This window comes from Acartia tonsa, chromosome 14 (assembly GCF_053477335.1).
Source record: "Acartia tonsa isolate MP-2025a chromosome 14, ASM5347733v1, whole genome shotgun sequence".
Lineage (NCBI taxonomy): Eukaryota > Metazoa > Arthropoda > Copepoda > Calanoida > Acartiidae > Acartia > Acartia tonsa.
In genome coordinates this window covers 16,319,890-16,335,369 of record NC_137273.1, presented here as the reverse complement: position 1 = coordinate 16,335,369, position 15,480 = coordinate 16,319,890, and the positions used below count along the sequence as shown (strand labels likewise).

The 15,480-nt window shown below is 34.1% G+C and overlaps 2 protein-coding genes across 4 annotated transcripts in view; both read right to left on the bottom strand.

Moving 5' to 3' along the window:
• Positions 1 to 11,416, bottom strand: part of LOC145305299 (RUN and FYVE domain-containing protein 2-like) — a 48,510-nt gene extending 37,094 nt beyond the window's left edge. Inside the window, exons 1-8 of one of the 2 annotated variants that reach the window (XM_080146908.1) lie at positions 11,356 to 11,416; positions 7,434 to 7,523; positions 6,928 to 7,048; positions 6,349 to 6,399; positions 6,144 to 6,195; positions 5,593 to 5,684; positions 4,759 to 4,896; positions 4,308 to 4,367 (exon numbers count right to left, since the gene is read on the bottom strand). In XM_080146908.1, the coding sequence (XP_080003034.1) occupies positions 4,308 to 4,367; positions 4,759 to 4,896; positions 5,593 to 5,684; positions 6,144 to 6,195; positions 6,349 to 6,399; positions 6,928 to 7,048; positions 7,434 to 7,517 (598 nt within the window). In that variant the 5' untranslated portion in view covers positions 7,518 to 7,523; positions 11,356 to 11,416. Of the gene's footprint in view, positions 1 to 4,307; positions 4,368 to 4,758; positions 4,897 to 5,592; positions 5,685 to 6,143; positions 6,196 to 6,346; positions 6,400 to 6,927; positions 7,049 to 7,433; positions 7,524 to 11,355 lie in introns of both variants that reach the window. The other variant, XM_080146909.1, reaches the window with a different exon arrangement.
• Positions 11,414 to 15,239, bottom strand: LOC145305301 (cytosolic non-specific dipeptidase-like). Of its 2 annotated transcripts, XM_080146912.1 has the most exons (4): positions 15,158 to 15,239; positions 14,529 to 14,636; positions 12,955 to 14,002; positions 11,414 to 12,226 (listed from the first exon to the last, which is right to left on the bottom strand). In XM_080146912.1, exons 1-4 carry the CDS (start codon positions 15,214 to 15,216, stop codon positions 12,002 to 12,004), a joined length of 1,440 nt encoding a protein of 479 aa, XP_080003038.1. In that variant the 5' UTR covers positions 15,217 to 15,239; the 3' UTR covers positions 11,414 to 12,001. The 2 variants fall into 2 exon arrangements, 1 of the variants encoding a protein (XP_080003038.1); XR_013874559.1 differs by lacking the exons at positions 14,529 to 14,636; positions 15,158 to 15,239 and having other exon boundaries at positions 11,414 to 11,691; positions 11,847 to 12,226; positions 12,955 to 14,289.
• Positions 15,240 to 15,480: the final 241 nt, after the last annotated feature.

Here is a 15,480-nt window from a genome sequence, read left to right as displayed (position 1 = left end):
GTAATGGGCCATTTGGCACCCCCAAAATTTTTTGAACAATACCCCCCCCAAAAAAAAATTACCCCTACCTTGGGGGTGCCGTAGGCACCCCCAACGATTTTTGGGGGGTATTTACCCCCCCCAAACCATTTGGGGGGGGGGGGTAATTACCCCCCCAAAATAAATGTTCTTTAAAAAAAATTTTTGGGGGGGGGGTATTTACCCCCCCCAAATTGAATGTTCTTAAAAAAAAAATTTTACTGAAAATTTTTTTTTGGGGGGGGGGATCTATGATGTAATTGTAAAGCACTGAAGATTCCATAAAATAGATACCTAACTAAATTAAATATTTCATTAAATAATGAAAAAGAATTTCTATAGGCGATTTCTTTTGGGAGGATGTCAGGATGTCTCAAAACTAGTTATAAAACTTACCAGGACCTATAAGACGCTTCACTTTAAAGTATAATCATATTGGTTCATTGGTTAGTGAGTTAATTATTGTATTTTTATGTTCTAAAGAATGAGATACTACTATATATTTGAATAGTAGTGGCGCCCTTAGCATCTAAGAACTCGTGTTTTCTAAAGGGTAAAAAGGGAGGAGAAAAATAGCCTAAAACCACTCAAAGGATTGACCTATAATAGTGTGGAACCATCATGGGATCTATGTGAAGCTTTCCTAAAAAGGAGAACTCAGTATTAAAAGTAATGAAATCTGAAGCTATAGTCAAATAAACCTTACTTACTACTTTATGTTATAGGATAGTACTTATTAACTTAATAGATTAGGTAGGTGCTTTTTTTACATAATTAAATTACCCCCCCCAAAAATTTTACCCCCGGGGTAAATTAGTTTGGGGGGGGGTAATTACCCCCCCCAACAGATTTGGGGAGAGTATTTACCCCCCCCCCCAACAGACTTTAGGGGGGGTAATTACCCCCCCCAATCAAATTTTACCCCCGGGGTAAAAATTTTGGGGGGGGTAAAAAAAAATTTCGGCGCGCTTCGCGCGCCATTTTACCCCCCCCAAACACGAATTACCCCCCCCCTAAAATTTTTTACCCCCCCCCAAAAAAAAAGCTTGGACGCCCCTGGGGGGGGGGGGGGGTTTAATGCAACCATCTCATAATCAGTGATTAAATGGCACTTAGAATTCGAATTTCGATCTGAACTTTTGCATAAGTACTCCTTGGTAGGCCTATTTTCCCTAAATCGAACAAAAAGTTGGAAAAGTAACGGCTAACGGCTGGCGGCGTAATTGATGATGAATTTACCCTGAAAATAGGCAAACAACGGCTAAACGGCTGAGCCGCCAGCCGTTACTTTTCCAACTTTTTGTTCAATTAAGGGAAAATAGACCTACCAAGGATTACTCATGCAAAAGTTTAGATCGAAATTCGAATTCTAAGTGCCATTTAATCACTGATTACGAGATGGTTGCATTAAAACCTCCCCCCCCCCCCTTAATATTTTAACACTCCTGCGTTTGTCCACTCCGACGTTTTGGACTCCTGTGTTTGTCCTGGAACCCTCAGAGCATACAGTCGCATGCACAATGTGAAAGCTGCAGTAAACTCACTTGTGACTTAAGTGAGTAACTTCACACAAAAAAATTATAAATATCAACTTTAGTTATAAAAATATTTATTCCAAGACATATCTTCTAGAAACTACAACTCAAAATGGATCTAAGTGATAATATCTACAAACCCAATTCAATGTCAACCACATTTCCTAGACAATATCAACACTTCATCTTCAAAATTTCATAATCCTCATAAATTAAAATCGCTACTATGTCATCTCCGCCTTCATTTATAAAAATAAAATTCTTCAAATTAAAAATATTTTACCTAAATCGGCCACTTATTCCCAAGAAAATAAGCAAGATTTCATAGTCAACTTAGCCTTCAAAAAATAATCTTCCATCAAATCTTCTAATATAACTTAATCTGCCAGACATTAGTTGTAAAATTATACTTACATCACTCACTTCTGTAATATTCATAACAAAATTGGCCTAACATCAGAATTCTGCTAGCTAAGGGAGGGGTTAGCATTTTTCTAGGTTTTATGTAAGTCTCCAAAAAATTAGTCCTTAGATTTACGCTTAATGAGATGGGGCATGAATCTATATTGACTACATATAATAATTTAAACCTCAGAGGTGTTTTTTTTATTAAGTAGATTTAACAGCAAATGTCACCAATATCAACTGCAAACCTAAAATAATGTATCCTAATCGGCCACCACGTTCAATTCTTAATCTGCTAGACATTAGTTATAAATTATACTTACATTATTCATTTCTGTAACAACGTGACAACAATGGCCTAGTATCAGAATTTTGCTAGCTAAGTAGTGGGGTTAGCATTTTCAATTATAAAGGTCTACCAAAAAAAAGTCTTTAGATTATGCTTATTGAATGATGGGCAAGGGCATTTATCTATTTATGACTACATATACTAACCTAAACTTTCAGGAATGTCAATATGATTTAACAAAAATGTCAGCAATGTAAACTTCTCCAAACCAAACTACTGTATCCTAAACGGCCACCACATTCCATTCTAATATATCACAGCTTCAAACAATTTAGACATCTAAATATAGAGTAGCTTCCTTCTAAATATCACAATAAATTTTTTTTGTTTATGATACAATCAGCATAATTTTCTTCTAAACACACAAATCAGCATATTTTTTACATTTTAGAACTCTTAATGACATTCATTATTTCTACAATTGTTTTACTTACAAAATTTCATTATAACTACAATAATAACTACATATATAACTACAAGGTAACTACATTTATAACTACATTTCTATATATACAAACAAATTCCAATAGAAACACATAATAAACACCAGTTAAGTCACATTTAATTTAATGCAGTGTAAATAACTGCAATCATATCTCCAAGGGTTTTTTTTACTCCCTTATCAGATAACACAAACAGCGGCTTGGGTAAATCCTCTAACTTGACTAATGGTCATAAATGAGGTGTCAAGTCGCAATTATTTACTTATGACTGACTTTATGTTCTATTTTGCATTATGATTAATTGTAATTGTTTTTTCTTCTATAAACTTACATAAACGTTGTCATATGTATAATAATTGAATTTGAAATATACATACATACATAAAGGAGCTATGTTCGTAGTTAAATTGTCAATTTCATTTTTGAAGAAATTGGTTTATCTTTTTAATTTTATTACTTCATGTCAAGTTAGGTTGATTTGTTGCATAGACTTAGAGGGGATATGTACAAGGGAAAAACTACCCTAACCTTATTTTTTAAGGTTTTGTATGAATAATTTATTCTTTATAAAAATTGGATGCCTATAGAGTGACTCTAGAGGCACAGCCGTTAGTTTGTTTTTATCCTATCATATAAAGAAATCAAGTCTTTTTTTTTGTCTGAAGTCTAATATTTCAATAACTACTGAACAGATTGAGCGTAATAATCCATTGTTTAGGTTATCAACAATGGAATATCAACATTTGCCAGAACAAACCCAAAGAAAATAAAGTCATAACCTACATACAACCAAAGCTCCAAATCTTATCCACCATTGCTCATGTCCTAGCATTTAAAGAAACATATCTACAGAACTAATATTGGGACATCCAAGACTTTTTGTTATTTATAATCTTAATTCAAATGGCTTTTTATCATCCTTAACAATGGCTTTTAAAACTCTTTATTTTATGTTTTTATAAAAATACAGTATATCTATTTTTATTGAGAATTTTATACACTCCACATTTTAGCATAAGCAAGTGAAAAAACATTTTACTATTCTTAATCAATTTTGAATATTAATATTAACATTTTATTAGTGAGAGAGCCTCTGTTACTTGTACTATGTCCAATTGTGATTGTATCCATCTATTGTCCATAAGATGTATATTATCTCATTGGCTATGTACAGTTGGTAACAGGGTCTCTCTCACTTTAGATCATGATAACGGATGTTTGAGCGTTTGGTATCACTTTATTCTATCTGAAAGACCTATGACCTACAGTAGTGCTGCCAACGGGAGGAAGTACTGATCCTCCAGAGGCAAGCACACAGTGTTGGGTCAAGCTATATCTTCACACAAAACAAGGTGTGTTTTGGTTCCAATTTACGGAGTTTTACATTTTAGGGAATCTTTACGTAAGTACCGAGATTGTTTAAGAATATTTTATTAATTGATTTAAAACTTTTATGGTTTTGGGCTACATTTCTGTCCCATTCCCAACTCTTCCAATGCAAAGCCCAAGAAGCTAGGGCTGGAGCCGCTAGTATATGTAAATCAACAACTTTCCTGTCACTTACAGCTTGAGCGTTAGAAGCTTGGGATGGGGGTTTAATAACACTTCCCTGACCACCTGTAACAATTAAAAGTTTTTAATTTGATGAAATCGTTGAAAATAATCTTACTTTGAATTTTTTTTATTGCACTTATTTTGTGTAGGTACCTACCTAAAACTTATGCAAAATGCAAATTAAAATTTCTACAATAACAAAGATAGTCAGGGACCTCCAAGCTCCAATGACATGATAATGACATGAGGAAGGTAAGCATAGGTCACAGGATGGTTTAAGGCTATTTCATTTCTAAATTCAAGTTTTGGAATAGTTTTAGGCTACTTTTATTTTTCTTCTCTCCATCTCAGGTTACGGATCACCCATATTAAAATGAATTTATTCCAATATAATGATTTAGCAGTTTGTTCTGAAAAATATTGTGAGAGAAGAAAGGGAAGTAGATTAACGTACCTCCGGCAGCCGAACTGATCAAGTTTTTGAAAGAAATGGACCCAGCCGCTGTGGCTGTAGAAGCGGTGGCTTGCGGTGACTCGAGCTGTAATAAAACATCCCACACACTCTTCTGACTGCCAATTCCGTACTTTCTACCTGAAATTTATTCCAATAGAAACAAGATAAAAGCAAAAATGTCAATTTTAACAAAATACAACATCCATAAGTAGAGAAGCGCGAGAACAAAATCATGGAATTGACAAACGGACAAAGTAAGTTATAAAGCAGATGTTCAATTGTCATAACAAAGAAAAGGGAGAATATACAAAACCTTTAAAAAATAAGAGAGAAATCAATGATAGACGGAAAAACAATATAAAAATTAGTATAGTTTTGCGTATGTTATAGGAATCTTCAACTTTTTAAATTTTAAAGGGGGGGGGGCGAAAGTGACACTTTTTGAAACCAAAACTAAAAGTCAACAAAGGAACTCAACTAAAAAAAGAGTTACAGGTCTGAGATTTTGCATGGCAGTTGCTTTATAGGGGTAAAATACGGAACTGTGAAGAAACGGCGGCGCAACCGCCGAAAACCGCCGTTTCCCGTCGAATTTTTTTTGCCTTTTCTCGGCGGTTTTCGGCGGTTGCGACGCCGTTTCTTCACAGTTCCATATTGTACCCCTATAAAGCAACTGCCATGCAAAATGTCAGACCTGTAACTCTTTTTTTAGTTGAGTTCCTTTGACTTTTAGTTTTGGTTTCAAAAAGTGTCACTTTCGCCCCCCCCCCCCCCCCTTTCATTTTTCTTCAATAGAAGCCGAGATAATAAAAGTTTACCAAAAGCGTAACGCACCTTGTATAAACCCATGCTTGAGTATTAGTTCCAGAACAGCCAACAGATGGAGTAAGGGAGGATAGTCTTCGGTTTCGATTTTTCGTGACAACCTAAAATAATATTAAACTACAAAAATTGATGTGTACACTTTTCATCAGTGGGTTGGGGAAGGGGTCGTATTGTAAGTCTGTTTTTTTGTTTTATAGGCTAGGGGCTTGGATGTAGTAGCTTAGTTTAATTCCGTGTGTATTCATGGGTACAGTGCCAAAAACCTGGATAACCTCTTGAGGACGGGATACACTACAAGGTATTATTTTAGTGTCTCTCTAAATCACATATTGCTAATGCCAAGGCCAAGGCCAAGGATTCCCCCCTACTCTAATTATCTATTTGTGCATCTGATATAGCAGCAGTTAGAACCTTTTATGTCCGTGCCTTTTTTAATTTCTGTTCACTGATATTATCCTGTTTGGTTTATTCATGTGCTACTAAGTAAAACTTGTACCTAGCAAACATATTTTTTGACAAATGCACTAACGACAAACTAAAAAAACTGTGAAAAAAGTTACCTTAGACTCAAATCCAAAAGTTGTTTAATGACTAGATCCGCGACAGCCTTCAAAAAGCAAAAGTTTAAGAAATTATTTTTATAATTTTTTTCTTCAATAAAATGAATCTTTCAAGTTAACTCATTTCAATGGTTTATTTTAAGTTTTAGGGGGAATAAAATAAAAAACTTTATATAAATAAACTTTTTCTTAAAGCTTTCCTTTAGATTATTTCTCTCAATAATCATTGGACTGTTGGTGTAATTTTCTTGTGATCCTTGAGTTATATATTTTGATTTAAATGGTAAATCTTTCTTTACAATGCAATGTTTTAAAAGTTGGCTGCAGGCTTTTGTGTCACGAACCTTTGTTCCTTTGTGTTTTAGATTTAGTTACAAAAAGAGGCTAATATGCTTCCCCCTCCCCTCTTGTGTTATTCCTTTTTTAAATAAAGAAACAAACAAAGCATTTGAAGATGTAAGTTACTTTTTAAAATACTACATGGTAAAAGATAAATATCTATCTATAGGTAGATAATCTATAAGAATGGATGTAGAATATACGTGGATGCCAACATGGACAGTGTATATTGATCAGTTCGTTCATCTTGCAGGAAAGGAGGGGAAGGGATAAAGGAGTTTATGGGGGGGAGGGGGTGGGGGTATCGTTATTTTAGCCAGCTATTTAGAGTACATGATAATCTGGTGTAAGATCCAAGCAATGATAAATCTATTTATTTAGGCTAACATTTTCACCACTTATATAGGTACTGAAAACGCCTAACATTAGGTCTAATCAAAAGTGCCTGAAGTATTAAGCATAGGTTGAACCGCGGGCGTAGGAGAAGATTGTGTCCTACTAACCAACAGATCCGGCCACACCACCCCTCCTCCACTCATGCTAGACTGTGTTGGAGTGGTTACATCCTAAATGGAATCCTTATAATAAAGTAACAGGATGTGTTTGTCTGTACCGAAGGATCTCGCTAACCGCAAAACCGATCGGGTTCTCCTTTACAGGTTAGCTTTTCATAGGTCCCGGGAAGGTTTATATTTTGGTACCACCACCCTCCCAAGAGAGATAACAAAAAATCGAAATTTTTTTACGTTTCTCGATTTTAAGAAGGGGCCCGTGCCTTCGGCATTCGGGCCTAAAAAATCTGGTTTTAATCTTATAATTGTAGTTAATTATCCGCGGAAACCTGTTTATAATACGATGCAAGAAATTACTTTTTCCCTAGACCCTGACTAAGTAAATTATGGAGTAGCTCATCATCTAAATAGATGCATCATTCCCTAGCAACTAACAAACCTGGGCATTAGAACTTGAGGAGGGTGAACTGCCCCCGGCAAATGTTTTCTTAAGCCAGGCAGCGTGCAACGGAGAGTTATTCATGGCACTATTTATAGGTCAGAGATATAGGGAGACATAATACAAGGTTATAATAGCTATGTAGTTGTTTATAAGGAACTAACCTTTATCTCAATTTCAGCTAAACCCAGAACCACTTCATTATGCAATCTACATTTTCCTGGATACTTTGTCTACGGTAGTCCATAAGTGTACAGCTTTACAGTACATTGTTTCTATTTGTTAAAGCAACACGTATGATAAAAGAAAAAGATTCTTTTTAAAGTAAAATGCTTATATTTCAATCAAAATCTATATTTTTGTATTTTTTACCGATCCACTTCATTATGCAAATCAAAAGAAAATCAATGGGAAAACGTTTGTTTTGCACTTTTCTCCACTTTTAAAAAAGGATTCTGATAAAATAACATTTTTTTAAGGGTTTTATGCATTAATTATAATGAAAAACAGTTTAAGGTAGATTTTAATGATTTTTCTAAATAAGAAATAATTGAAAAAAAGAAATTCTATCCCTATCACTTTAGAGGACAGCTGCTGACCCCCTGTCTTATGGATGAAGCTAAATACATGTTAAAGATAAAACTTAACCTGAAAAGTATACAAAAATGTTTTTTGATGTGTTAAAAAAATCTATCTTAAAATCTTGATTTTGAGGATGATGGCCTTTAAGATGCTCTTACTGGTGGTGAAGGTGAGCTAAATGTTATCTAAGTACATGACCATTACAACAACTTGTCTATTAACCTATGTACCATTTTTTGTAGTCATAGCAGCCTCCAGTGGAGCCTCTCGACATGAAATATAACCATTATCTAAAAACTACATTATTTACTTGATGAATTTTAGTAATTATAACTGCAATTTTTTTCTTTTTTAATATTGCTTGGCTGGAGGCTGCTATGACTATAAAAATTGAACCATAGTTCAATATATAAGTTTTCATCATGGGCATGCACTTTGATAACATTTAGCTCACCATCACCACCAGTAAGAGCATCTTAAAGGCCATCATCCTCAAAATCAAGATTTTAAAATGGATTTTTTTTAACACATCAAAAACATTTTTGTATACTTTTCATGCTAATTTTTATTTTTAACATGTATTTAGCTTCATCCATAAGACTGGGGGTCGGCAGCTGTCCTCTAAAGTGATAGGGATAGAATTTCTTTTTTCAATTATGTCTTGTTTAGAAAAATCATTAAAATCTACCTTAAACTGTTTTTCATTATAATTAATGCATAAATCCCTTAAAAAGTTGTTATTTTATCAGAATTAATTTTTAAAAGTGGAGAAAAGTGCAAAACAAACGTTTTCCCATCGATTTTCTTTTGATTTGCATAATGAAGTGGATCGGTAAAAAATACAAAAATATAGATTTTGATTGAAATATAAGCATTTTACTTTAAACAGAATCTTTTTCTTTTATCATACGTGTTGCTTTAACAAATAGAAACAATGTACTGTAAAGCTGTACACTTTTGGACTACCGTAGACAAAATATCCAGGAAAATATAGATTGCATAACGAAGTGGTTCTGGGTTTAGATACAATCATAAGAGAGCTCAGTTGTGCTGAGAGCTTCAGAATGAAAACATCTCATTCCCACACAACTCACTGTATTTGTGAAAGGTAAGCAATTTAACACTAACTATGTTACTAATACAAAAAAACACTTACACTGACTTTAAAAAAATAAGAAAAGGTTACTACACAAATAAAATCCTAACACACTAAAAAAAAATAAAAAAAAGGTAACTACACAAAATAAAAACCTAACACACTCTAGTATGGAGCGCAAATTTAAAAACCTTAAAAACTACTTAATACTAGAGTATAATAAATCGAAACTACTAAGTTAAAATTCATACTTTTAAGAAGAAAAAAAATCTGCTGACTTAATTCTTAGAAATATTCATTGATTCGTCAAAAATAAAATTAAAACTGCTAATTGCTGAGTTTTAAGTTATAAAATTACAATCTGATTCATGAACAGTTAATATATTAATTAAATATAAACAAGTACTTAAAAGGATACTCCTAATTACTAAAAATCAAAAATCAATTTCTTTATTTTAGATCAACAGCTCGCTCAAAACTCTCGACACACAGCTCATAACGCAGACAGAGAAAACTCAAACACTCAGTGACAGAAAAACAAAACAAAACCACCAATAAAAACACAAACATATACAAACCTGAAAACTCACCACCAAAAAAAAAATTTTAAAAAGTACTATGAAATTACAACAAGAGCAAAAAATATACAAAGACAAAGAATAATAAAATGAAACTACTGTGACATGACATAAAATGACAAAATAACCCAACTGACAATGTATGTGATTTAACCATTTACAGCTAGTTTGCAATGTAAACATAAAACAAAAATAAACAACTACTGTATTAAATAACAAAAAAATTTGTAACAATATGAACCATAAACCTGCTTACCGGAAGTTTTTTTCTTTCATAAGTATCCATATATGTAATAATATATGTTATAATGTAATCATTTTCAGGGCGAAGGGGGATAGGCAGGAATGAAGGCTACTAAATTTAAAAAATATAACACATTTAAACATGACTTTTGGCCTTTCAGCCTGTCTTGTCCTTCTGCCGCCTTCACCCAATCCCCAACCTGAAAAACAGAACCAAGTCGTGGGTAAATCTACAACGTACCAAGATACAGTGTAGTGCCATGAATCTTCCTAGTTATATTTTAATATATAATACTGTATATGTTAATTGTAATTCATTATTAAATCCTAATGTGCTTTATTATTATATTATGTGTAACTAGTGGAATAATAAATCTATCTATCTATCTATCTATCTATAAGATAACAAATACATTCGTCCATACGTGGTTAAGGATTGTCAGACTTATAATAGTTTTGAATTTTATAAGCATAGTCAATTATTTAGTTTTAAAATATAATAGGGTAGACAAGCCTTGAGTAGGACTGTTCAGTACGAAAGTAACCATAGTCCGGTACCGCTGGTGTGTCTGTTGTTTGACTAGTCAGAGCAGATGCGCCAAGCAGAGATGGTAAAAAAACAGGTTTATTTTTAAAAAGAACAAACCAGTTTTTTTTTGTTTTTGTTTAAACCGGTTTTTTTTTATAGAAAACCAGTTTTTTTTTGTTTTTTTTTAACAATATCCAAATTATAGTATTCTAATTTAATATAAAGTTGAATTTTTATGGAACTTATTGAATGTTTTAAGTTTTTAACTTAAATACCTAAACAATGTATAATAATGCATTTAAACTTCTTTTAGAAAAATTATTTGCCTTTAGAAAAGTATTAAATTGTCTAAATTGTCTATTAGATATAATCACCAAAGTTTAAGATTTAAACTATTAAAAGAATTTTTTATTAGGTATTTAGGTTTTTGACACTAATTTACTATATTATTTACATTATAAAAAGATTTAACTGGAAAGATAGGCCTTTGTATTAATATTTTTGAAAAAAAAACATCCCCACCTTCGTTTTTTTAAGGCTTCGGCATCTCGGGGCTAAAAAACCTGGTTTTAATCATATAATTGTCCATTCTATATCCACGGAAAGCCGTTTATAATACGATGCAAGAAATAACTATTCTAGTCCTCCTTATTTTATTCATTTTTTTACCCCTCCCACATATTTTATAGCCTCCCCCCCCCCCCCCCCCCCAAGGACGGAGAAATAATGTTTTCAGAGCTCTTTGTTTATTATTTCCTTCTTTCACACATATTTATCCACCTCCCCCGTTTAGCAGGGTGACCAGTGCAGAATATACACCCCCGTAAAGAGGGTAAATTCCTATAATAGATTTGTAACGAGTGTAATTACACATTTATATCTTCCTATATCCCTGATTTATAATACAGTTATTTTTTCATCAAAATATTTTCAAAAATTCATATCAATGTCATCTGAAATATAAAACATGTAAATAAATTAAATAAGCCAAAATTTTGTTTTATATAAAAAAGCTTGGTAAAAATGTATCACAATATAGATAAAAATCACAATTCATCATTGAATATAAATTATAAAATACAATTTTAATGTTTATAAAACATGTGTTATTATTAGAATCTAGGCTAAGTATCATAAAAACAAATATTTAAATGGATTGGTAAAGAATTTTTCAGTATGGCTTCAAAAACCGATTATCATACGCTGGATTAGAACCGGTTCTTAACCATGCTGAAAATCATATATAGCATCGTATCACAGACAATTCGCCACGAAAATTTAAATAAAAATCATAAAATTGATATAAGTTATTTTAGCCCGGACCTTCGGGTCCAATAAACCTTATAATTTTTTATTTTTATATCCGCGGAAAGCTGTCTATATACGATGTAATAAATAAGTAAACTTTTATTGAAACTGTTTGGATTTAATTCTTTTTATTGAGTAATAATGAAATTTACTTCTTTTCTTTGCTAGTATGGTTAAAATTTTGCGAGCTTTACAAAGCCTTAATTTCCTTCAGTCATTGTTTAGTGACAAATCAGAGCTGGGATAGTTGGTAGGCATAGGCCCCCAGTAGCTTAGTTCCCTCGATGTAGTTCCTCACGTCAATCTTCTCGTTTTGAGAGTGGGCCCCGTCGTCGGAGGCGCCCATAGGCAGCAGGATCACGTTCTTGCCGGTGGCCTCCTGCAGGGTCAGCGTCACGGGGATGGACCCGCCCTCTCTGGTCAAATCAGGCTCCACGCCGTACACCATTTTAGTGGCCTGGTAAAATAAGTATAAAATACAGTGTTGCTGATCCGCATTGATTGTATGCGGATCCGGATCCTCCAAATTTGGTCAGTGCGGATCCGGATCCTTGACAATAAAAATAAAATCACCAAATTTTTCAAAAATATTTATTCTTTAATCTCAAGTCAAAAATACTTTTAATTTTCAAGTCTGAAACCTTAAAGATTGCGGATCCGGATCCTTGGACTCAAAATAATGCGGATCCTTGCGGATCCGGATCCACAACACTGATAAAATAATAGTAAAATATAAAAATTAAGAAGTTTTACTATTTGTGCAGAGGTTTCCCTCACAGTGAATAGTCGAGCACACTCCATATCCCCCATGTTTAAAAGTAAATCGAAAATAAGGGAGGGGGTTTGTTTTCGTGATTTACTTTAAGTAAAGTTATTATGGGCACAATGTATGTAGCCCCGCCGAGTTAAAATATTGACTGATAATAAATTAACTGTGCAAGATTTACCTATAGGATTTTTAAAAAAACATTAGGTATACTTCTTATAAAAATTGTTGAACAAAAGCTTTCACATTAAAAATTAATTTGATAACTTAAAAGCTTCGCTTTTATGAATGGATTGTTAGCTATCTTGTTTGTTTCAATTAAACAGAAAAAAATGTATATATTTGAAAGCTATTAAGATATTTTTTATTAGGAATTGTATTACTAGCTGGTGATCAATTGACGTATCTTTCTATCATACCTGAGAGCCAGCAACATAGTTAGGATGGTCAGGATCAGACAGCCAGCAGCGGCCTCCATGGTGCATCACAGCGGTCATCTTGTTCGAGGATTTTCTGGTGGCCCAAACCTTGTTGCAATAATCCACAACAACTTTGTCAACAATCTCGGGAGTTTGATTGGGGACGATTCTAACAGAAAACTTCCCAACAACCTTCCTGGGAATGACAGTTTTTGCGCCAGGATCGGCAAAAGCACCTTGGATACCATGCAGGGACAGCGAGGGATATCTCCATCTTGCCATGAGGGTGGCAATTTTATCGTTGCCGTGTCTCAGCTGACCCGGGGTGCCAATATCACTTCTGTACTCCTCGGGATCAAAGTCGATGTTGACATACTTGGCCTCCTCCTCCTTGGTCAGCGGGGCAACAGAGTCCATCAGGCCCTCAACAAGAATCTTTCCGTCCTGGTCGAGCAGTTGATTCATCATCCAAATAAGATCTCCCATGGCTTCATTGACAGTACCACCGAAGACGCCACTGTGTAAATCTTTAGCAGCGCATTCAACTTCAATAAAGAAATAGCAAACACCTCTGAGGCCGTAGGTAAGACATGGTTTCTGTTTTCCCAGCCAATAATTATCAGAGATGCAGCAGTAGTCAACCTCCTGCATGAACTTTGTATCCTTACGGGCAGTGAGTAGCTCATCAAGGCCTTCACTGCCGCTCTCCTCCATACCTTCAAAGCAGAACTTAAAGTTGACCGGTAGGTCAATGCCGCATTCCTTGTATGCCTGCAGGGCGTGGATCCAACCAAGAACAGGTCCCTTGTCATCAGTAGCACCGCGACCATACAGCTTGCCATCTTTTTCGGTCAGCACAAACGGATCAGTGTCCCATCCATCCTCTTTAGCGGCTGGCTGAACGTCCAAGTGGCCGTAGACAAGTAAGGTTTTCTTGCTGGCGTCGTGGCCAAGCTCTCCCATGAGGACAGGAGGCAGTTTCAGTTTTTCGCCGTCGGGAAGGGTCTGATTGCCAATGTCAACGTATTCAACGGTTGCTCCGAGTTCTATATAATAAAAAGACTGTCTACAATATCAAGATTTGGTATCAGATACCTACATTATTCTTAGTTATTTAATAAGACCTTTTAGCCATTTTTGGCTATTTTCAAGGCAAATCCATCACGAAACCTATCTACAACTAATACTCTTTGCCGCTCCAAAACGGTTTCAAACGGTTCTAGCCGGTAGTTTCTGGTACTAAAAATTTCACATGACTTAAAGCAAATAGGTATATGTTTCAAAAAGTTGATTCCAACGTAATTTTTGATAGATTTGCCCTAAATATAGGCAAAAAAAAACCTGCTGAACGGATGAACCGTTAGCCGTTATTTTTTCAACATTTTGTTCGATTTAGGGAAAATAAACCTACCAAGGATTACTCAAGCAAAATTTCAGATCGAAATTCGAATTCTAACTGCTATTTACACATTGATTACGAGAGGGTTGCATTCCCTTTGTTTAATTTACTCCCGACAGGAAGTCAAACATTTGGCCTTTACTTTTCTATGGATAGTATTATCGTAGAAGTCCCTTTAAGCTCGTCGCCAGCCCAATGAATCATCTTGACAATCTCATCTCTAGTATGGGGCCAGGCAGACACAGATTGGATGGCAACAGCTTTACTCAGATTCTCGATATACCTAAAAAGAGACATTTAAATCAGCAATTATAAAAGTTTAAACAATAGTTTAGTACGAAAAACAAGGATGACAACATTCGTAAGTGCAAAACACTAAAATCTTGGACAAGACAAAGTGAGTAATAGAGCAAACAACCTATGTCTTAAAGAAATAAAAGAAAAAGAGAGATAATATAGAAACTCTGAAAAAATCATTTTAAAAATAAGAAATCTGTGTTTTAAAGCATGACGACAGAGGGAAAAACAATGTATAAACTAGATGCGCACACACATGTCATAGGAATCTTGATTAAAAATGTTAGATGTCTATTTCAACATTAGAGTAGTTAAGGAGTACCTGACCGGCTTGCTAAAGATTTTGCTTTTTGTAGACCTCTATTTCTTATTTGAGCAAAACGTATGCTATACTTAATTATATAATTCTAACACAAATATGGCTTATTGATTAGCCATACATGCAAATACAGCAAAATTTTACAAGATGGTTTGCTCAATAAAATAAAAGATTATAAATTTACTTACTTAGCCCGATTCTCATCAATTTTGGCAAACAGTTTCTGCATAGGTTCGGGAGCAGCCATTTTCAAACAACCTTCGGGAGTCTGAAAGCAATGAAATTTATTAATAAAATACGGTTTTTTTAACGATCGACTTTTTGCAAAAAAAAAGAGATTACCTACTGTCTTTTACCATTAAACAATTAATTAACACATTCAGAGAATTTAACTACAAATATTTGATGAAAACTGGCAAAGATAAGCAAAAAGATCATAATGACACGTAAAAGACCGACTGATATACAATATATATCCTAAACACTTGTCGTCAAGCCTAATTTTCAAATG

Bases quoted from the DNA above. Each gene is read 5' to 3' on its own strand.
- LOC145305301 (XM_080146912.1), bottom strand. From the start codon at position 15,216: ATGGCTGCTCCCGAACCTATGCAGAAACTGTTTGCCAAAATTGATGAG. The intron at 14,637-15,157 runs GTAAGTAAATTT...GTCTCTTTTTAG, and splicing joins ATTGATGAGAATCGGGCTAA to GTATATCGAGAATCTGAGTA. The intron at 12,227-12,954 runs GTATGATAGAAA...TTATTTTACCAG, and splicing joins ACTATGTTGCTGGCTCTCAG to GCCACTAAAATGGTGTACGG.